At 35.0% G+C, this 21437-nt stretch overlaps 1 protein-coding gene across 3 annotated transcripts in view; it reads right to left on the bottom strand.

The window, feature by feature from the left end:
• Positions 1-862: 862 nt before the first annotated feature.
• Positions 863-21437, bottom strand: part of PTPN12 (protein tyrosine phosphatase non-receptor type 12) — an 86245-nt gene continuing 65670 nt past the window's right edge. For 2 of the 3 annotated variants that reach the window (XM_037162215.2, XM_037162217.2), the window contains 7 exons: positions 18844-18929; positions 8342-9276; positions 4785-4862; positions 3680-3738; positions 2766-2796; positions 2030-2128; positions 863-1719 (listed from right to left, as the gene is read on the bottom strand). In XM_037162215.2, the coding sequence (XP_037018110.2) occupies positions 1658-1719; positions 2030-2128; positions 2766-2796; positions 3680-3738; positions 4785-4862; positions 8342-9276; positions 18844-18929 (1350 nt within the window). In that variant the 3' untranslated portion in view covers positions 863-1657. The remainder of the gene's footprint in view (positions 1720-2029; positions 2129-2765; positions 2797-3679; positions 3739-4784; positions 4863-8341; positions 9277-18843; positions 18930-21437) is intronic. The other variant, XM_037162216.2, reaches the window with a different exon arrangement.

Below are 21437 nucleotides of genomic sequence, written 5' to 3'. Positions count from 1 at the left end.
TTAGTGGCTCATCTGTTCTACCGTCTGACCTAGGTGGTGATCACACAGAGGCGTGTGTCTACATTGTCATGATTCTTGCACCCTTCTGAATACATTATGCTTCAATATAAGTGTTCCAAAAGAAACCTGGTCCCAAGGAAAAAAAAAAATCTTCACAAATGATTTTAATACTGTATTACACAAATTATCAAGTATATGAAGGGACTAAATGTTTCCCAGTTATACTTTACTTCAGTATAAATTTTATTAGTTAAATGAATATGCTATAAAGGTGTTTATCTCTTGTGAATGTTAATTGTATTCATATTTCCTTATGACCAAAATATAGGAGAAAAACTGGAAATTTTAAGGGATCCAACACGAAGACCATTTGGTTTTAAAAATATTTTGGCATGTAGTTGTATTTTGTCTTCCACAATGATCTTCCTTCTATTCACATAAGGTAAATCTACCTTACTTTTATTTAGTCTCAATTTCTTCCCCACCTTTTGTGTGCAGAAGGCAAAGATAGATGTCCACTAACTTTAATCCATGATGTCACAGTTCAAACTTGGTTCTTACAGATGGGACCTGTGCTCCAGTAGTGTGATGGAAAGAAACTAACTCAAATGTTTGGTGTTTTACTAGTACCTTAGTAGGCAGTAATGCCTAGGGCTGACTCAAAGGCCAGCATCAAAATTAGTATGACAACTGCAAAGCCATGTGTTTGAAGAAGGTGCTCCCTCTTCTTTAATTAAGAGATTAAACCCTGTTCGCACTTGTGACTGTATGGTAAGACTAAGCCAGCAGGAAGGCAGAAAATAACTCTTTAATTTCCTAGGAATAACGAATGAAAAACTAAGACAAGTAAGCACTATAAAACTGTTTTTTGTTTTTGTTTTTTAATGGCTGGTCAAATATCCTGAAACATACATGTATTTTGATAGTCTTCTAATCCCAGTTGAGTTCAAATATTAAAGTAACACACACGAGCTAAGAGAATTCAATATTGTTCCAAGGCACTTACTGAATCTCCATGACTAGATGAAAACAAGGACAATTAGAATAGACAATTAGACAGTATATAATATAAAAATAACTTTTTCCTTACAATTTACAAAATGTATTATTATTACAATCTTTGATCTCTGATAACCTGTAATGCTGGCTGCATGAATCCAGCAATTTTAAAATTCAGAAACTATTTTCTAAAACTTCAGGGCAAATAGTTTACAAATAAGGTACACAAAGATTAGACCATGCAGAAATTTCTTACATCTTCTGTTAATAATATTTTATGACTCCAACTTTATCAAATTATATACCTACTTGCCCTGTACATATACAAAATAATGCATACATGATAAAACATTAGCAAAAGAGTAGTCCTTAAACTCAATTTATCATAAAAGTATTACTATATTAACATGTTTACAAGCAGCGTGTAACAGGGTTAAGAGACATTAAGGCAATAATACTTGTAGTTACAAAAGAAACCATATGTAATACTTTTTCCTAAGTGTAGTATAAGGCAGGTAGATGCTCCCAGCAAAAAATGCTTAGGTAACAATCTACACTGCTGTTAGTCCCACATTTTTAAGATGGAATACTATTAATCTGGCTTTCAGTGGCACTTGAATTTTCCAGTATAATTTAAAGTGTTTTCTGGTTTCCTGAATCATGTCCATTCTGAAGGTGGATCTCTTGGTCCCTTGGGTTTTCCACAGCGACTACCAAAACCTATCATCAAAACACCACAATAACTGGTTAGTGTTCAGAAATATTTTTATACGGTCAAAACCATACCAGACATCTTTATTTTCTGGAACAAATAAACTTCCACATGGGAATTTAGAATTCCAACTAAATAAGTAAAACTATAAACACAAACCAATGTTCAATTGGGGGAGGGGGTTATCTCATTTAAGAAACTGAATAAATTAGAGTACGAAGCTTAATAAATTGTCTTAAGAATATCCTACAATGATGGCAATGAACTTTGCTCAATCTCGCCAGCATTAACTTAACATAATTCAGATCCTGAAATTACCAATATCTGTGGCTTTTGTTGGACTTTCTGGCATTTGATCTTTCTTCTTACTCGAAGTAGGTGGACATTCTGTACAAGTTTCTGTGTGAACACCTCCTGCTGGATGATATAAAATGCAAAACAAAGCCACTGTTACCATTACTTGTAGCATCATATGTAGAATCCTCTAATTGTTTTAATATGGACACTAAATTAAATGAACAAGTTTTCTCTCCAGAGCAACATGATTTTAGAGGCCCAGATAAATATAAATGCTAGGGTAGTGAGCACAGGATATCATAAAGTATTCTTGAGGACATCTAGAAATGAGTATTTATGCAATGTGAAGATTCTCCTTATGTTCTTACTTTATTTAACAATCCTGGATCTTCTCTGACTGGTGTGACTCAGTAGGTTGGCATTGTCCCACAAAGTGAAGAAAGGTCTCCAGTTTGATGTTGATCAGGACACATGCCTGGGTTGCAGGCTAGGCCCCTGGTTGGGGGCGTCCGAAAGGCAACCAACCAGTCAATGTTTTTTCTCTCCCTCTTCTTCCCACCCCCCCGCCACAAAAAATCTTAAAAAAAAAACAAACACCTGGATCTCAGCATATTTCTTTAAAGTAGTTATACTGTGTGCTAATTGTAAGTGAAATGCCTTTATATGGAAATCAATGGCAAGCCAAGTTCATAGTTAAATAACAGATTCAGTCTTAATTTATATAATTCATTGCAAAAAGGAACAAAATCTAACTTACCATATTTTTCACTTCCAGAGGTTATCAAGCCCTATAAAGAAGACAGTTAATAGCTTTATTAACAACTACAGAAAAATTGGTCTGTTAATAAGTACAGGCCCCAAGAAATTGAGACTTATCAAGATACTCAGTGTCAAAGGAAAAGAAAACAATGATATTTTCAATTAGACTTAAAAAATTTAAATGTACAGTATTTTATATTGGGAGTAAAAGGATAGGGAAATGCCTTTTCTTTTTTCCTTCTGGATAAAAACTGAAAATGCAGGAGCTACTATTCAAAAAAACATATATACTTTTACATTTTGCCAGTCTTTTGCCATATTTATAAATCATAAACTAGAAATATAACATAATTATCATAGGATACTACTATTTTATTAAAAAGTGTATCAATGCTTTTAAGCAGCTCTAAACATGTACCCCAATTTCAGGGATATTAAAATATGGGAGAAATATGAAAAAATTAATGTTGATGAAAAACTATTATTTTCCATGGGTAAAATATTTAGCTACCAACACATTTCCTAAATGTGAAAGGAAACCTCATGTGACCAGGAAAAAAAATCAAAGAAAGGTAATGTATCTAGTACTATAACAAAAGGGAAAAAATCTAAGAAAAGTTCTATGACCCTGAAAAAGTAACTCCAGTTCCATTCATTCCCCAGAATAATTTATGAATTTCAAAAGCAGCTTGGGAAGGTCACACTCTGAAGTGAGATGATGGTCATAAGCAGACCAGGCTCCCCTTTAAAAAACTCAGACCTCACATTTCACCTGAAAGCTAGCATAACAAATGCTAATAAAAATATATTTAACAGTCTTAAGCTAGCAGTTATTATAATAAATGACCGTATGAGAAATTAACCGAAGAACAAAAATACTGAGCTCTAGCTATTTCAATCCAAAGGACTCACTTCAGATTTTTTTTGTTCAGACTCTTCCTGACTTTCAAGTTCACTCCATTCAGGTGTACCTGAGAAAAAGGAAATCTTACAATTAAAATTAACATCTTTACTTCCTAAAATTTCTTGTGCTAGATAATACACAAAAACATTCTATAGATTTTTAGAAACTATCACTTTCATAAAAAATTTTCTTGCTTCTCTCAATTTAAGATTATTCTTAAGTTTCCTTTCTTAAAATTTAATTTAAAAAATTCAGTCATCAGTTTATTATAAACTCACTATAATCTACAGATTTGACAGATTTGTTTAATATTACTGATGTACATGGCTTCACTGTTTTTAACAATTCTTTTTTTTAAAACAGTGAAGCCATATATGTCAATATTTTATTTATTTGTTTTTAGAGAGAGGGGCAGGAGGGAGAAAGAGGAGAGAAACAGTGAAACATCAATGGGCTGACTCTCGCACACCCCTAACCTGAGAACTGGCCTACAACCCAGGCATGTGCCTGACTGGGAATCAAACTGGTGACCTTTCAGTTTGCAGGAGGGTGCTCAATCCACTGAGCCATACCAGCCAGAGCAACATTCTTAAAATCAGTTAAAATTAATAAAATATTGGTGAACTGTAATTCAGTTAAGAGTATGATCACCTCCATGGACCATGAAACACTGTAAATATATTAAAGCTATTCCTGTATTCTTTCTAGAAGGTAAGAAGAGAAATGTATTATTAGGGTTTTAAATTATGATCACTATTCCCAGTTCTCACTGATACTCTTAAGTGTCCTTCAGTCAATACCAACGGAATGATGCCCAACTAACAGCCCAACTTAAATACTTATTTACCTGAACTGGCACAAATAACACCAAACTGCAAATACATTTGTAATTGCATTTAACTGCATTATAGTATTTAACATAAATACAGTCATTTTAGTTATCTTAGCAAGTAAAAATAACATTTTTAAAGGTCTTTTGCATACAAGAAATTAAAAACATTTGTCAATATCAATTCAAACCTGTTTTTTAATTTAATCCCAACTACATTAACATCAGCCATGTTTTTCAGAGTTTAAACTAGAGTATGAAGCATTTTTAGAAGAGATACTCACTATGTTCACTTGCTAATACAAAAGACTCAGGAGTTCTTTCAGGGAGAGGAGGAGGTAAATCTTCACTAATGGCAACATCTATATTAAATACATAAAATTTAAACAAATTATGTACTTTGTTAAAAAATGCTGACTCATAAAAAATGATCATATTATCTACGCAAGAAAGCTTTCTTGACATTCTCAATCCACCGCCATAAGTATCTGAAAGTTTTTTAAAATGCAAAAATTAAACAAGAAATCCTTACCATTTGACTTGTCAAGAATTATAAGCCCTTTCAGGAAATAACAATGAAATCCATCACAGAGAGAAAATGACTCTCCCATAACTTTCCCCAAACCTGCAAACATCATCACACTGCCCTCTGAGCCTAGAGGCAGTCTCCAGGAAAGCCAGTGCCAGTGACTTCTTTAGTGGGTATGATGATGGTGCTTTGAATCCACAAAGGAAAGCCTTGTCTTTCGACCTAAGCCCGGTTTTTCCCAAACTGGAATCAACTGCCTAACTGGACTTTGTGAGTTTTGCCACACTTCACACCATCTATCCTGTTTAGTTTTTAAATGCCACTCATTTTAACTATGTAGTTCAGTCATTCTTTAAACAGTTACAATTAAAATAACAGATGTGAAGTAGTAATTTTTCTACTATACATAAAAGTTTTTTGAATGTCCATTCATATATTGACTAAAATCTTCTGAACAGTAGCACATGAGTATGATAATACTATCTGAAGCCATATAAAAGCTTTTCAATAAAAACAAAATTACCTCTTAGAGACCACAATGCACTAAGCCTCCCCAAGCCTTACTATGGCGTAAGGTGAATTAGATCTTTTGAGGTTTCACTGGAAAGGCAGAGAAAGAAAACACGAGGATAAAATTCCACGTGTGGACCCTTAGGTTAGGGAGGATGAGGTAAAGAAAGGGAAATGTGAGGACGCTGTATTATTTTGTCTCAGCCTTGACAATTCTTTTTATAAAATCTTGCCATGGTATTTTGCTATTTTACCACATCTGATAGGCTGTCTATTAAAAAGAGTTTGAAAATTAAGTAAACCATTTTCAATTTTCAAGAAGCACAAGCCAGGTATGATTGCTATTATCCGCTCAACATTTATTTAGTTGAATATACAAGATAGTAAGAGTTCTGTGTCCTGCTAAGAGCAAAGTTCCAGTCCAATACTTAGTAACTGACAGTCTGAGCAATCATCATCCTTCCCTTTGCCCTTTTGTTATTAACAAATCAAAGTAACAAAGAGATGGCTGTTAGAAGAAAAGGATGCAAAATCTTGGCATTGTGGTGCCACCTCATAATTAAGTGAACAAATCAGGAAGGACAGTCTTGCTTGTTTACATTAAGAAGTATCAAGTATCTTTTAGAAACTTATACCTCTTCTCTCTTAAAGCCTTTTTTATTTCCAAACTGTGGCCCTTGCTTTTAAACCTGCATGATTCTCCCTCAGTTTCTCTGGATTATCTTTCCTATGTTATAAACTTGATTTAGAGGTTACTTACTTAACCTCTAAACACCACATTTTTACACAGACTTTTGTGAATACATTGTATGGGGGCCTGGTGTAACCAAGTTTGAGAATCTTTCAGTATACCAGAGTCAGTTTTAAAATAAAAATTCATAGCCAGGAGTTTCTGTCAGGCAGCAATTTATGCCAAAGGTTGTTTTAGGTATGTTTAACTCCCCAACAAGTTCTAAAACAAAAATCTATTCTTGAGCCAGTGGTTCATCTGAAGATAAATAATGACATTAAGAACAGAACTGCTTGTAGTTACGTTGTGGCACAGAACACTCACACAGGAAAATCTTGAGTTAAACTGAAGATTTTCACTGAAAATCTTCACCAGACTAATTTAGCATAGTCTTGTGAAAAGAAACAGAACTCACATTTATACCTATTTTTGCTTTGAAATACAAATAAAATAAAAAGCAGAAGAGAGCCAATGTACATACAGTAGGGTGCTTTCAACTATCCCTGTACAGTATGTGGTATTTTAAAGGAACTCTTTTCTGTTATCACCAAAAACCTGGGCATGTGGCAGTAAATTTAATAAGCGTATCATTTCATCCATCCTTCCTGCCCTCACCAAATTCTATTTCTAATAATCATAAAAAAATTTTTCCTAGGCCCAAGACTCCATAGCTGAAAGGGGGTGGGGCACCCCAAATGACAATTTCTTGTCTACATATTTTCTTGAGTAGTTATTTTTAAAACTCTTAAGTTGAGGGAGAAAAAGATATTAACACTTTTAAATTATGTCAAACTGGTAAAAGTAATATTTATTGTGGTATCCATTATTTTCAAATAAAATACAGAAGACTCAATATAGAAAATCCTATAAATTTTGGGAACTCACTCTCACTCCTTCATCAGATACATTCTCAAAATAAAAAATACAGTATGTGTGAGTTGGGAAAAATAAAGGCACCACAGTATGAGTGGTACTTATTCATCGGAAAATCGTCTTTCAAGTTCACAGTACTTATTTGTCAGCACATTACAAATAAGAGTCTGCATGTGTTACTACCAATGTGACTGATAAGTTAAAGGCCACTGATAATCTATCAGCAAACAGCTTTCATGTTTATCCATTCTCGCTCAACTTTTTGGTGTGTTTAAGAAGGCAGCCAATGATTATTTTTAGCAGATCAGAGATTTTCAAGTATCAATAATACAGCTTAGGAACTGAGTGCACACATTATCTTGATATGGTAAGACTGCTTAATTAAATAATAGCAGTGATGACTTTATACAGATATAGCCCACTCACTACTGATTGGATTAAAATTCACATACTTCTGCTGAGTAGTTGCAATATTAAGTCTTGGTTAAACCCAGGATTGAAAGCAGCCTCTTTTTCAAGCATTTGTGAATAAAAATTTGTAAAAATGTTTCTGTACTGAAAAGAGCATTAAAAAAGATAACAAAGTACTTTTTTATAAACACGAGTGGAATTAAATGGCCAATCAAGCCACTCTACTGTATTTGTGCCACCCTTATTTTAAGCAATTGTCCTTAAACTATTTGTTATTCAGTGAGATAAAAATTTTTTAAAGATTTTATATATATTTTTAGAGAGATGGGAAAGGAGGAAGAGACAAAGAGAAACATTGATGTGTGAGAGTAACATCTATGAGTTGCCTCTTGCATGGCCCCAACTGGGGACTAGCCTGCAACCCAGACATGTGACTGGGAATCTAACCAGAGACCTTTCAGTTAGCAGGCCAGCACTCAACCCACCAAGTCACACCAGCCAGGGCCAGTGAGACAAATTTTTGACCCATACAAAACACTGAAAGCTACAGTATAGATAACTTTCAGTTACAACAACTGAAACATTTTGAAAACAGAAAACCCAGCAATGCAATGTGATCAAATTAAGAAACAGATTACTTAAAAAAATTCTAATCTAAAATAATGAAATTTTGCTGTAGGTTCTAAAGTAAAGTATGGAATAAAACACAATTAATTAATACAGCTAAAGTGCTTAAAACAGTGACTGGCACATAGTAAAAATATTTAAGTGTTAGATACTATTATTACCTTTTTCAGCACCTGAATGTATTGTTCCTGCTATATCATGCCTAGCAATGGACATTGGCAATACTTTCCTTGTAGAAATGCTTTCAGTACTAGTGGCAGCAGAAACTGTGGCACTTGCTGTTGAAATACTAGTTTTATTCTTGGTCGTAGCATCATCACAGTTCCTTTCATCTGAGTCTGAGTCATCCGAGTGAAGAGGATTAGTAAAACTGAGGGGTGCTCTGAATAGAGGTGAACTACTACAATGATCCACAAGATCCTGCGTTTCAACTTGTATTGTGGGGCTCGGTGTTAAACTCACAGTTTTCATTGTCTGACAGTGGTTATCTGAGAATTTTCCTTCAGATGAATCAGGCACAGGTAGGGTATTTTCAGGTCCATGAAATGACCACATTACATGTCCCTTCTCATCAAGAGGCAAGCGGTCTGGCCTTGGAGGTGTGTTTGAATTCTTTTGTGATTCTTCTGGTGAAATAACTGCAGCTTTATTTGACTGTGATACACTACAATCCACACAGGAATTCTGAGAATTATCATCAACTTTTGGATCCCTAGGTGAAGCTGATTTAATTTTAATTGCATGTCCCCTATTCAAGAGTGTGTTCCCATCAAAACTTTTTGGTCCCTCTTGGAGAGGCACCTTCTTAATTTCAAAACTTAAATTTCGCTCTAATTTTTTATCTGTCTGTTCAATAGTTGATTCATTTTTCACTGGAAGTTCTGTTGATTTATTATAATTTCTGTTGAGGTCTGTCAACTGTTGTTCTGATGAAACTATGTGCAACACTGGCTTTGGATGGTATCTGTCATTGTCCTGCCACACAGTAGTGACTGTTGGGAAGGCCGAAGGGGGAGAAGGCGTCAAGATGGGTGGCACTGGGTGCGGTTCCGGTGGCTGCAGTATTTCTTCCTTGGCATCCCCTTCTACAAGGCAACTGAAAAACAAGATTAACAAAAGGCTATTTTAAGAATCTTCACCTTTTTAAAAACAAGTTGATAGGTAACAATTATGTAGTTAAGTCTATTATATAGAGCCTGTGGTTATGAACAAAAATTATACTTTGTCAAACTAAAAAATTGAATGTTTAACAAAGTAATACATGTGCACTGTTTAAAAAGTCAAATCCAAGATTTTTAATGCAAAACAGAAGCCCCTCACATAGACGTTTAGCTACCAATGTCAACTTTCAATGTTTTTAATAGCTGTTTCTAAGATTTACCTACATTATCTCAAAATATTTTAAAATCTATAAACTGTTCTAATCTAATTCATACATTCTCTATTGTCTTCCTACTGTGTGTCTTCTTCATCTCCCAACACAGTAATGTTATAATTTTTGTTTAGTTCCATCTTATGACTGTAGTCATGATTCTTATCAGTGATACAACCATTTTATTTCTCTTATACACATCCTTGTTTTCCCCTGACAACTGCTTTGTGTTTCCGATGACTTGACTCTATGTATCATCAGTAATTCAGCCCTTCTTACAATTTACACACCTCCTCTCAACTAGTCAGGCACACCAGATAACTTATCGACACCATGGGCAACGCTCTTAGAAACTGTGGGCCTCCTGTTCCAGCGTGGGACACATTGGCTCCTTGGGGCACCACGGAGATGATTTCTCTCCTGTGTGATACTCCTCTTTCCCAGGGCCCACCTTCCTTTTTCTAGGTACACTCCCTTGTTTTGCTGGGTTATACATCCTCTAGTTGCTTCTTAAGAACTATATAATCCCCAGTTGGTTGGAGCACTGGTCAGTACACCAAAAGTTTGGGGGCTCCATTCACAGTCAGGGAATATACCTAGGTCCCAGGTTCAATCCCTAGTTGGGCAGTGTATGGGAAGCAACCAACTGATGTTTTTCTCTGTCCTCCCTCCCCCCCTCCCTAAAATCAATAAACATTTTTTAAAAAGAACTATATATAGGAAGCAAATTTCTTGAGGCTTTGTATATTTATTATGTTTTCAATGTTACTGACTTTTCTGAAAAAGTATATAAAGTATTTCTAGATTAGAAATAATTTTCCTTCAGAATTTTGTTAATTCTGATTCCTGTTCTTTAAATGTGACCTTTTTTTTTCTCTTGGTGCTTTTAGGCTTTTTTTTTATTCTTGATGTTCTGTAACCTCAGGTAATAATTGTCTAAAATCCTTAGGGCACCACTGTATAATAATTTTTAATCCACTATATTGAGAACTTTCTATAATTAAAATTAATGTTTTGTTACTAGGAAACTTTTATTTATTTGCTGACTTTTTACTTCTGGTCTCCTTCCAGACTACTACTACTATTATTATTTAACAGCCCTCTTGGTTTGATTCTTCCCTCTGCAATTTCTCTCTCTATTCATATTCATGGCTGATATCCTTGATTATCTTCCAATTTTTGTTTGATTTTTAAAATTTATGCTGTTATATTTTTAATTCCCAGTAGCTTATTTTTTACTACCCAATTCTTATTTCATGGTATCATTATTTCCTAATGAATGAAAAAAATAATAAACATCTGTCCACTTCCCCTATCTCTTTCTCCTACTGTGTACTGTCTCCATTTCCTTCCAGTTCCTTTTCCCCTGCTTATTTGAGGTTGTCTTTCATGTTACAGGCTTTCTCAAATGTCTGATCATTCCCGGTTTGCTTCACTTTCTAAAGTGCACAATGGTCTAACCACTGTGCTGTGCGCCTCTGATGCTAACACAGCATGGTGTTGAATATAAACTGTTATTGAACAAATGTATACATAAAAAATTAATCTCTTAAATTGCACCTTGAAAAAAAAAGAATAAAATATTTTAAATGACTGGAAGATGTGTATGTGTGTTATGGGAAGAGCTTGTGGCTTAGTGATCATCTTACTGCATGGGAACAACATAGCCCTTGCAGTATCACCGATGGGCACTACCGTCAATAATGATGACAGCTTTCCTCTCTTGGGCTGGTTGGTTTTTTAGGGAGGGTGTCAGCACCAGAAGTGGCTACCAGTATTCTGGGAGTGAAATAAAGGGTAAAAGCGAGGGGGCTGGAGGATCTCATCAGTCAGTAGGCAGATTCCTGTTCTGAGTAAGACACTAACTACAACTCCCATTAATTGGACCTAATGTCCCTGAATCCAGAGAGTCCCTGTTCAGCCACTCCAGAGTAAATTCTTCCTACTGTGTGCCAAACAAGGTATAGGAGAAATAGCCACCTGTCTGCTCAATTTGATGGGTAGAATATGGGGTTCTAAATCCTCCTTATAAACACACTCAAGTACTCTTCTTGTTTTCAGTGTCATACAACAGCTTAAGTGGGACCTCTGATTTCTGAGCCTTTCTGGCAGGTTCTTTGAAGAGAATCATTTTGCTTCTTACTGGTTTTCCTGCCTACAGGAAAGCAAGTTTCAGCTTTCTTTGTTAGAAAGAAAAATGGTCCCTTTTCATTGGTCACTGTCCTGTTCCCTTCAATATTTTGTCAACATCTCATTTGATGCCATCTCTGCTCCAATTGTGTTTTTTTCCTTTAATCTTTATATATAAAGATATGTATAAATTGTAGGAAGTTTAGAAATGGACCAAAGGTAAGTGTTCAAACTGACTTCTTTAACCAATGATCTTAAAAATGCTTTTATTTTTATTTTTTAAAGATTTTATTTATTTATCTTTAGAGGGGAAGGGAAGGAGAGAGGGAGAGAAACATCAATGTATGGTTGCCTTTCGTGCATCCCCTGCTGGGAACTGGCCTGCAGGGAACCTGCCTGCAACCCTGGCATGTGCCCTGACTGGGAATCGAACCGCGATTGTCTGGTTCGCAGGCTCGCGCTCAATCCACTGAGCTACACCAGCCAGGGCTTTTAAAAATGCTTTTAGAAGCAACAGTCTATGCATGATGTTCATAGACACACAGTAAATATATTCTTGACTACTCACATTTTAAAAAACAGCTTTATTGGGGTAGAGTTGATATGCAAAACAAACTGCAGATATTTAATGTACATAATTCAGTGAATCTGGACACATACACTACGACACTATCACCACAATCAAAAAGGTAAAACATATCCATTACCTACAAAAGTTTCCTTGTGTCCTTTTTGGCTACTCAAATTTGTTAATTACACTGACAAATTTTTTCCCTTTATCCTTTCTTATTTTAAGTTTGGTTTAAAAAAGGCTTACTATACTTTTATACCACTTGTATATGCACAAAAATGGTAAAAGCCCATTCACAAAAAAACAATATGCCACATACTGATTTACCACTATGCTACCCAACATTCCTATTTTCACTAGATATTCTGATGTAAAAAAGTTCCAGTGTAGAGATACAATATGATTTGCATCATTCTAATTTTAAATACTGTTCTAAATTGCATCTGTTCTGAAGAAGGCATTGTTCCACTTGTCAGAAACAAAACATTTAAGGACTACTAAATGCTAATTAGTATTATACCAGTACCAGAAAATGACAAAGCAGTGAACACAATAGTCTGGGTCCCTAAGGAGTACAGAGAAACACTGAAAAATAATGCTAAAAGGATAGGGTGAAGCTGTACTATAAAGGACTGGAATTTTATTTCAGGTCTTTGTAATACAGTATGAAGTTTGGACTTCATAATAAAAAATTTACATTTAATTTGCTTGACCAAGTCTTTAAAATTATTAACTCTATTAATAACTTATGTTTCAAATTAATGTTTCATAGAAACTCATAAAATTACCTTCGTTTTAGTGATATAGGTTGGCTTCCACATAGGATGGAAAGATTACAGAGGTGAAAGAAATGACAGCCAAAATTTCAGAACACTTCAAAATCCCCCCAAAACCAATCCATTCTTCCAGAGTAACAACACACACACACACAGGACTGGAAGACAGATTTGTGTTTTCAGGTAACTCAGCTAGCTCATGCAGGTCAGCTATATTAATATCCATTTAAGAAGGATGCTCCACTTGTGTTTAACCTTTATTTCTTGGTTTTACTATGTACTCTGACCACCACCAATAACTTAAAATTATACCTGAGACCAAAGGTATTTTCTAATGATGGAAAAAAAACAACATATGAATTAAGAAAAAATTAAAGAACAGAAAGCATAAAAACTAAGACAATAACAGCAAGCATGAATAACTATGCATTTTGCCCAACTCTACCCTTATTTATCTTAAAGAATGCCAGTGTTTTTTAAAAGATCTTAATTTAATTTATTTAATCATTTACTTATTTTTAGGGAGAGGGTAAAGGAGAGAGAGAGGGAAGAGTAACATCAATGTGTGGTTGCCCCTCATGCGCCCTCCACTGAGGACCTGGCCTGGAACCCAGGCATATGCCCTGATTGGGAACTGAACCAGTGACCCTTTGCTTCACAGTCTGGCGCTCAATCCACTGAGCCACACCAGACAGGGCTAAAGAATGCCAACTTGGAATAAGTAATTCAACGGGAACTTTAACATTCTTTTTTTTTTTTTTTAAACAATTTTCAAACAATTTTCAGGTTTTTTTAAATTTTATTTTTTTAAAATATTTTATTATTTATTTATCTTTAGAGGGGAAGTGGGGGAAGGAGAGAGGGAGAGAAACATCAATGTATGGTTGCCTTTTGTGCGTCCCCTGCTGGGAACTGGCCTGCAGGGAATCTGCCTGCAACCCAGGCATGTGCCCTGACTGGGAATCGAACCGCGATCGTGTGGTTCGCAGGCCCGCGCTCAATCCACTGAGCTACACCAGCCAGGGCTAACATTCTTTTTTAAAATTATTTTTCTCTTTATTTAAAAATTTTTTTGTTTCACATTTTTTAATTGTTATTCAAGCACAGTAGCCTCCATTTCCTTCCCCTACCCCAGTGGAACTTTAAAATTTTTAAGTAGTCAAATAAATCAATCTTGTCCTTTTTGATTTCCTTTATCATTTCATTGTATATATAACCCTTCTTTAAGTTTCTCAAACATTAAATTATATTTTTTGTTTCAACAATTTGACTTTCTGTATTTATTGATAAAATATTTAACTATCTGAAGTTTACTTTGATATTTGTTGTGGTATAAGGACCTAAATATATTTTTCCCAAATGGTTAATATAATAATATGGCAATAAATAATCCTTTTATTTCTCCCTATATAGTACATGTGAAATTAATTAATAAAGAACCAATTCCTTAACTGATTCAACTCTGTCAACTGTTATATTCTTATACCACTAACAAATTTTTAAATATACTGTTTTATCATTTTTTTAAGGGTTGGTTCTCGCTCATCAGTATTTTCATTCAACGTTTTCTTTGGCATTTTTGCCTCTTTATTTATCCAAATGGACTTAAGCCTTACACTGTCAAGTTCAGAAAAGAGCTTCTTTGGATTCTGAGGAGAATTGTATCAAATATGCAAAGAACTGATAGTTTAAACATCATTGAAAGAAGCTAAGTGACTTTTAACTTTTCCAACCAAGAACAGTTACTTTTTTTTTCAATAATGTAAATGAATACACTTCTATTTTCTACTTCAGGTTATCTCCAGGTATTCGGTATTTTGAAAAGGATCATTCTTTTAACTTTTCCTTCTCCTATTTGGCTGAACTACAGAACTATTTTCTTCTTTTATTCAGCCACTTTGCTCCCCTCTTTCTTATAAATTAACCATTTCAAGGCAGTATATTTGGGTTTAAAAAAGTCAACAACATGGCCCTGGTTGATGTGACTGTTGGTTAGAGTGTCATCCCATAAACATAAAGGTCAAGGGTTCTATTTCCAGTCAGGGCACATAGGAGAGGCACCAATCGATGTTTCTCTCCCTCTCCCTGAGTTCTCCTCACTCTAAAAGTAGTAAGCATGTCCTCAGGTGAGGATAAAAAAAAAAAGTCAACAGCATGGAATAAACTGACAAATGTCAGAGGGGAGGGAGTAAGGGTGACTGGATAAAAGAAGTGAAGGGGTTAGCTCCACAACAGGTATGCACAGCCCATGGACACAGACAACAGTGGGATGATGGACAAAGGAACGGAGGTGGGCAAAAGTGCGAAAAACAGGGAACCTCTGTAATGGTGTCAACAATAAAAAACTTTTAAGAAATCACAACAAGCCCTGGCTGGTATAGCTCAGTGGATTGAGCGCAGGTCTGCGAACCAGAGGATCGCAGTTCAATTCCCAGTCAGGGCACACGCCTGGGTTGCAGGCCAGTTCCCAGCAGGGGATGCACAAGAGGCAACCATACATTAATGTTTCTCTCCCTCTCTCCTTCCCATCTAAAGATAAACAAACAAACAAACAAACAAATATTTAAAAAAAATTCTGTGTCACCCTTCATAAAAAACAAAAGAAAGAAAGAAAAAGAAATCACAGCAGCTTATATAGGATTAGCCACAGCTTTGAGGGGAAAAAAATAAGTCAACAAAATAAACGTAAAATTAAAAAAACCCCAAAGACACTTTTTAAAACAGTGAAGTAGAACAGTAACTGTTTTATGTGATATGGATTGCTCCTATTACCTGATTTTCTACTTGCTATTTTCCCAGTGTCCTTAGTTGCCAAAAAATCCCATAACATCCTGTACTAAATAAGGGTTCCCAAAATCAGGTAGCTTTAAATGCTTCAATCTGAGCAGAACTCAGTTTCTGGTTTTGATCCCACATATGAACTTTCACTTTAGAACATCCAGGTTATTCTAAGAGTCATAGATGTCTGAAAATCCAGCTCACTCTCTCAGGCAACCGTTACAGGAAGTTGATATTGATGTATTTCTAACAGACACAAAACTTGCTCTTTTGTGACCTCTTTAATGCCACTATTTTCTGCTTTTCCTTTTCCTTTTCACAGCTTTCTCTTAGTCTACTCTTTACAAATTACAGTGCTTACCATAATATTTTGATACTTTGTTGTAACTAGACAACAAAATTTCTGAAAAAATTTATTCATGCCTGAGTTTCCTATATTTTTATTCTTCAAATCTTTACCTCCAGCCTAGATATCAAAATGTCTAAAAGAGACTCAGTCACATTCTGTCTTCTCAATTGTATTGCCACCTAAAATTGAATTGAGAAGCATAAGCAAGCATCAGATATACTGTCACTGTCGCTGAAATACTGAATGGATTAAGAAAAATTTAATAAGGCACACACCCTTTTGTGTCTCTGTAGTTAAATCAGTTGACAGTTTAACAAGGTACACTTCTAGCATGCTGGTGTTAGTGAGAAAAAAAATAAAACTGTTAGTTTGAAAATAGAAAAGTGAAAACCTGCTATTCAAAATCTATAATATGATTTACTTAAGTGTTTATAAACCAAAACTGTATGACTCATTAAATCTAGGACCTGGCCTGCAACCCAGGCAGGTCTATGTGCCCTAGACTAGGACCTGAACCGGTGATCCTATGGTTCGCAGGTCCACTCTCAATCCACTAAGCCACACTGGCCAGGGTCTCATTTTTACTTTTCATTGATCTCAGCTCTTGTGATTTTATTTTCAGTTAACAATTTACAATAGTTCCAAACCTCATCTCAACCAATTAGTCACAAGGAACATAATGAATTCTGCCATTTGGCTCTACTGCCTGAATTTTTTTAAAAAATCACCTACACATTAATATAAAGTCACATACATAAAAAATTCAGCACATATCTCCAAATAAAATCATATCATAAGCTGAATGGATATTTTCCTGTTACTACACATTTGCTACTTTTATTATCCTTTTGTTTATTAAGGAGTAACAGGACCCCAACTTGTGAAATGACATGTAAGAGGTTTAAAATTCAGAACATACTATTCCTATTTTTCCTTGAAAATTAGAAATAGTCTACCATTATCTACTGTTGGAGATAGAAAACCATATAAATCACAAATTTCAAGGTACACTTTAAAAACCACACTGGTTCAATCACAAAAAACAAATTAAACGATATTAGTATAGCAAAATATTTCTTAGTTTAATTTACACCCAGTACACTTTCTTCTAGGACTCACATGTGGGACAAAGAAGTTAGAGAACAGTTTATAGGTTTTTAACTGACTATCTTCCACAGGAGATTAAAATCCCAATTTCAGTAGATACTATAGTGGGAATCAAACAGGAAAGAACTACCAGGAAGTTCTATTAATGCACAGTTAACATCCTGAGCATTGAAGTGCTGAGACTTAAACCCATCTTTGTAAGCATCCTGATCTTCCTTAGAGAAACACCGCAAGGGCCATCGGAGACTACAGCAACTACTGTATCTTGCCTTAGTTACTGAGGATAGCTGTAGTCTTTTTTCTCTTTTTAAAGAGGAATGGTCTTGTTAAGGTGCAGTGACTCAATGCCAAGACCAAATCCTGTTCACCTCACCCAACATAAGGTAACTTCTATCAAGGTTAAAAGGGAAAAAAAATTGGTGAGTCCTATATAAAGCAAGTCTTACTCTGAGGTAAGGTCAATCAGTTGGGCAGGTATGTGCTTCAGACAAGACACTATAAGTCATTTTCATAATTTTATTACAGATCTGACTGTGCTTCTTTTTAAAAATAATTCAGTAACTTGATTGTAACTTCTCATATTTTATTTAATCCTGAGGACAATACTTAAACAGAAAGGCCACAAGGATCAAGTAAGTGACTTACTCATGACCTTAAAGCTACTAAGTGGCTAAAAAGGATTTGAAATTAAATCGTTCTGACTTTCTATACCTTTTCCATACTACTACATAACTAATCTAGCAGTATAAGTTGATTTTAACTATTATAAATGAGCTTAGTAAAAACTATGTATATAGCCCTGGCTGGTATGGCTCAGTGGACTGAGTGCTGGCCTGCAAACCAAAGGTTTGCTGGTTTGATTTCTAGTCAGGGTACATGCCTGGGTTGCAGGCCAGATCCCCAGTAGAGGGTGTGCAAGAAGCAACCACACACTGATGTTTCTTTCTCACTCTCCCTCCCTTCACCTCTCACAAACAAACAAACAAACAAACAAACAAACAATCTCAAGAACTATGTATGGTGGCAGACGGGTATTAGAATTATTCAGGGGATTGGGGATCACTTCATAAATTATATAACTGGCTAACCACTATGCTGTACACCTGAAACTAATAAATGGGAAAGAAGAAACAACAACAAAAAACCCACAAAACAAGAAAAAACTTCATACGAGAAAAAAAATGTACAGAGTAAGCTAATTTTGGTTAGTAATGTTATGAAACATCTTCACATAACCTTTCTAATTTGCATATTTTTGGCAAACATACTACCTGTATAATCATTAAGAGAAACGATAATCTTTAGAATATTTAAAATTTTAGTTGTCCAACACACCAAAACATGAGCTATAGTCAGTACATGGTTATGATCACTATTCTTACTCAGCATACTAATTTTATCAAAGTGAAACATAATTTATGTAGTACACCAGGACAAATTAGTTACTACACTTATGCTACATCTTAAATAAAAGAATGATAAAATTATAAAGAAAATTTAGATATATTCAGAACTTGTTATTTTAATTCACAGTGAGTAGTAAAATAGAAAGTATCCTTTCAAAGTGTGACGTACAATACCTGCGGGTCCTTGGTGGTTTTGGAGGAGGAGAATCTTGTTTGTCAGAATCTACGGAGCTGACCATATTTTCTGTGTTAATGTCATTCTGCCAAGAAAGAAAAAATGCTTCATTAAAGTTAGGAGAAAAATAATTTTCTTTCCTCATTATTTCAGAATAAATTGCTTCTGAGCTTCCCATTTTTTTTTTGGGGGGGGGGAATACCAATTTTTTGCATGGTAAAAGAATAGGTCTTATTATTTTGTATAATGTAGCTTGAAGAATTATCAAAGACCAGTCCATCTCCAGTTACTAAAAAATTAATTGTGTAAAACAACATTTCAATATATTTCAAATGCAGATTTTCCCAGGTTTCGGAGTGTGTGCATGCATACACATAAAGAAAAGAAAAAGGATTCCCCAACAAATAAAGATCCAAGAAGATAGTTGTTTTTAGGCATCACTACACTAGAAACTTAATATGTGGAGAGAGGGAAAAAAAGCCAACAAAATAAGGGTTATATCCTTCACCTTCCCAACCTGTTTTGGAGCCCTATCGCTACCTAGTACTTTTATTTAAGGGGTCCCAGAGCTCACTTCAATCATTCCTTGTCCTATCCTCCATTACCATGGAATGCCTTCCTCTGTTAGTGTACATAGCCCCTACATCACTGTCTGAACAAATGAACTTGCAAAAGGCAGAGAGAACCCATCCAGGAATATCTTCAGTTCTCACTAGTCACAAGGATGAGCGATATCATCAATATGGATGTTCCAGGACAGGTGGAAGAGGGTATAGAGGTATAGAGTACATAACTGGTGATGAAAATAAAACAACAAAAATAAACAATAGCTACAATTTTGTAAGAAAAAAATATTTTTCAGTGTTTGGGATTGTGAATAGAGGAGCTATGAAATCATTATATAAAACATTCCCTTGAATTAGTTTCAGGCTCAGGAGTACCTCATTTTTATCCAGCTAGGCTATGTTAATTCTGAACCAGTAAGAAGACAAGAATGACTTTTTACCCTTACCTATACCTCAGATAATTTGGGGGGTGGAATTTTTGCATATACGCATATACTATGATAAGGAACTCCAAAATTGTAGTTACTTTTTTTTTAATCAAGAGGCACTTCTACCATATTCATCTTGGCCACCTCTTTGTCTTTATAACTATTTCTCGACAGTGTGCTTTTTAATAAATTCTCCCCACTAAAGAAAAGAGAGATCTCAACTTCCCATCAATTTTTAGGTTACCCTGTCTAATATATAATCATATGTATTAGAAGAGTTTTATGCATTTTACTCTAACCAGAACAAAAGAATGATGTCATGAGATTAAATGTTCTCATTCATAAACCTACCTACCATAACAAAGGCATATGTTGCAGTAATATCTGCTAATAGTAGGGTTAACACATAATTTATCATTCAATTCTGGGCTTTTGAGAAGGAAAGGGAAAGCACCATTAATTACTATACCTAGACAAAAAGTATAAACAGGCATTGCCTCAGGTCTGTCAGGACATTTGGTCACCACGCTTTTAGATCCTCAGATATGAGAATTTAGAGACTTTATGCATCATAAAGATACATCTGACATATTAAAGACTTATTATCCTATTAACTACACAATCACATTTCCATTAACTCATTAATATTTTTACATCAAAATCTTTAAATATTCACATTAAGTAGGTTAAATCAAGATTAAGACTGCATGGGAAACTGCTACTACTGATCTGTTTTTAACCTACAAAAACACAACTATTTTTTACAGTACAACATGAATAGCAGCCATATCTCATGTCAAGTTTTGCTGCAAAATGAGCACAGTACCACACACACACACAACTTATACAACTCAACAGCAAAATAAATGAATGAATGAATGAATAAATAAAATCCAATTTAAAAATGGGCAGAGGATCTGGAGACATTTTCCTAATGACATACAGATGGCCAATAGGTACATGAAAATGTGCTCAACATCACTAGTTATGTGGAAAATGTAGATCTAAACCACAATGTGACTGACTAGTTACAACAGAATGGTTATTAATGAAAATAAATAAATATAAAGTGGTGGAAAGGATGTGGAGCGAAGGGAACCCTTGTGCCCTACTGGAGGGAATGCAGATCGCTGCAACCACTATGGACAACAGTATGGAGGGTCCTCAAACACTATAGTGTTCCCTGCATCTTCAATAGACAAGACACAAAAGCAACCTATGTATTTATCACTTGATGATTAGATCAAGTATGTGTGCTCTATACATACACTGGAATATTATTCAGCCAAAAAAAAAAAATCTTGCCATTTGCAACAACATGGATGGCATTAATACTGAGTGAAATAAATCAGAAAGACAAACACTATTAAGTCCTCACTTATATTTGAAATCTAAAAACAAAAAGGCAAAACCAAACTCAGATACAGAGAACAGATTAGTGACAGGCAGAAGCAGGGGTGGGAGGTCGACAAAAATGGGTGATGGAGTCAAAAGGTAGAAACTTGCAGTTATAAAAGTCAGTCATGGGATGTAATGTACACTTAGTGACTATAGTTAACGTTACTGTCTTATGTATTTGAAAGTTCTTGAGAGAGTAAA

This window comes from Artibeus jamaicensis, unplaced genomic scaffold (genome assembly GCF_021234435.1).
Source record: "Artibeus jamaicensis isolate MK-2021 breed Jamaican fruit bat unplaced genomic scaffold, CSHL_Jam_final contig_518, whole genome shotgun sequence".
Classification (NCBI taxonomy): domain Eukaryota; kingdom Metazoa; phylum Chordata; class Mammalia; order Chiroptera; family Phyllostomidae; genus Artibeus; species Artibeus jamaicensis.
The sequence above is the reverse complement of the archived record's forward strand: the minus strand, read 5'-3'. Positions and strand labels throughout refer to the sequence as shown.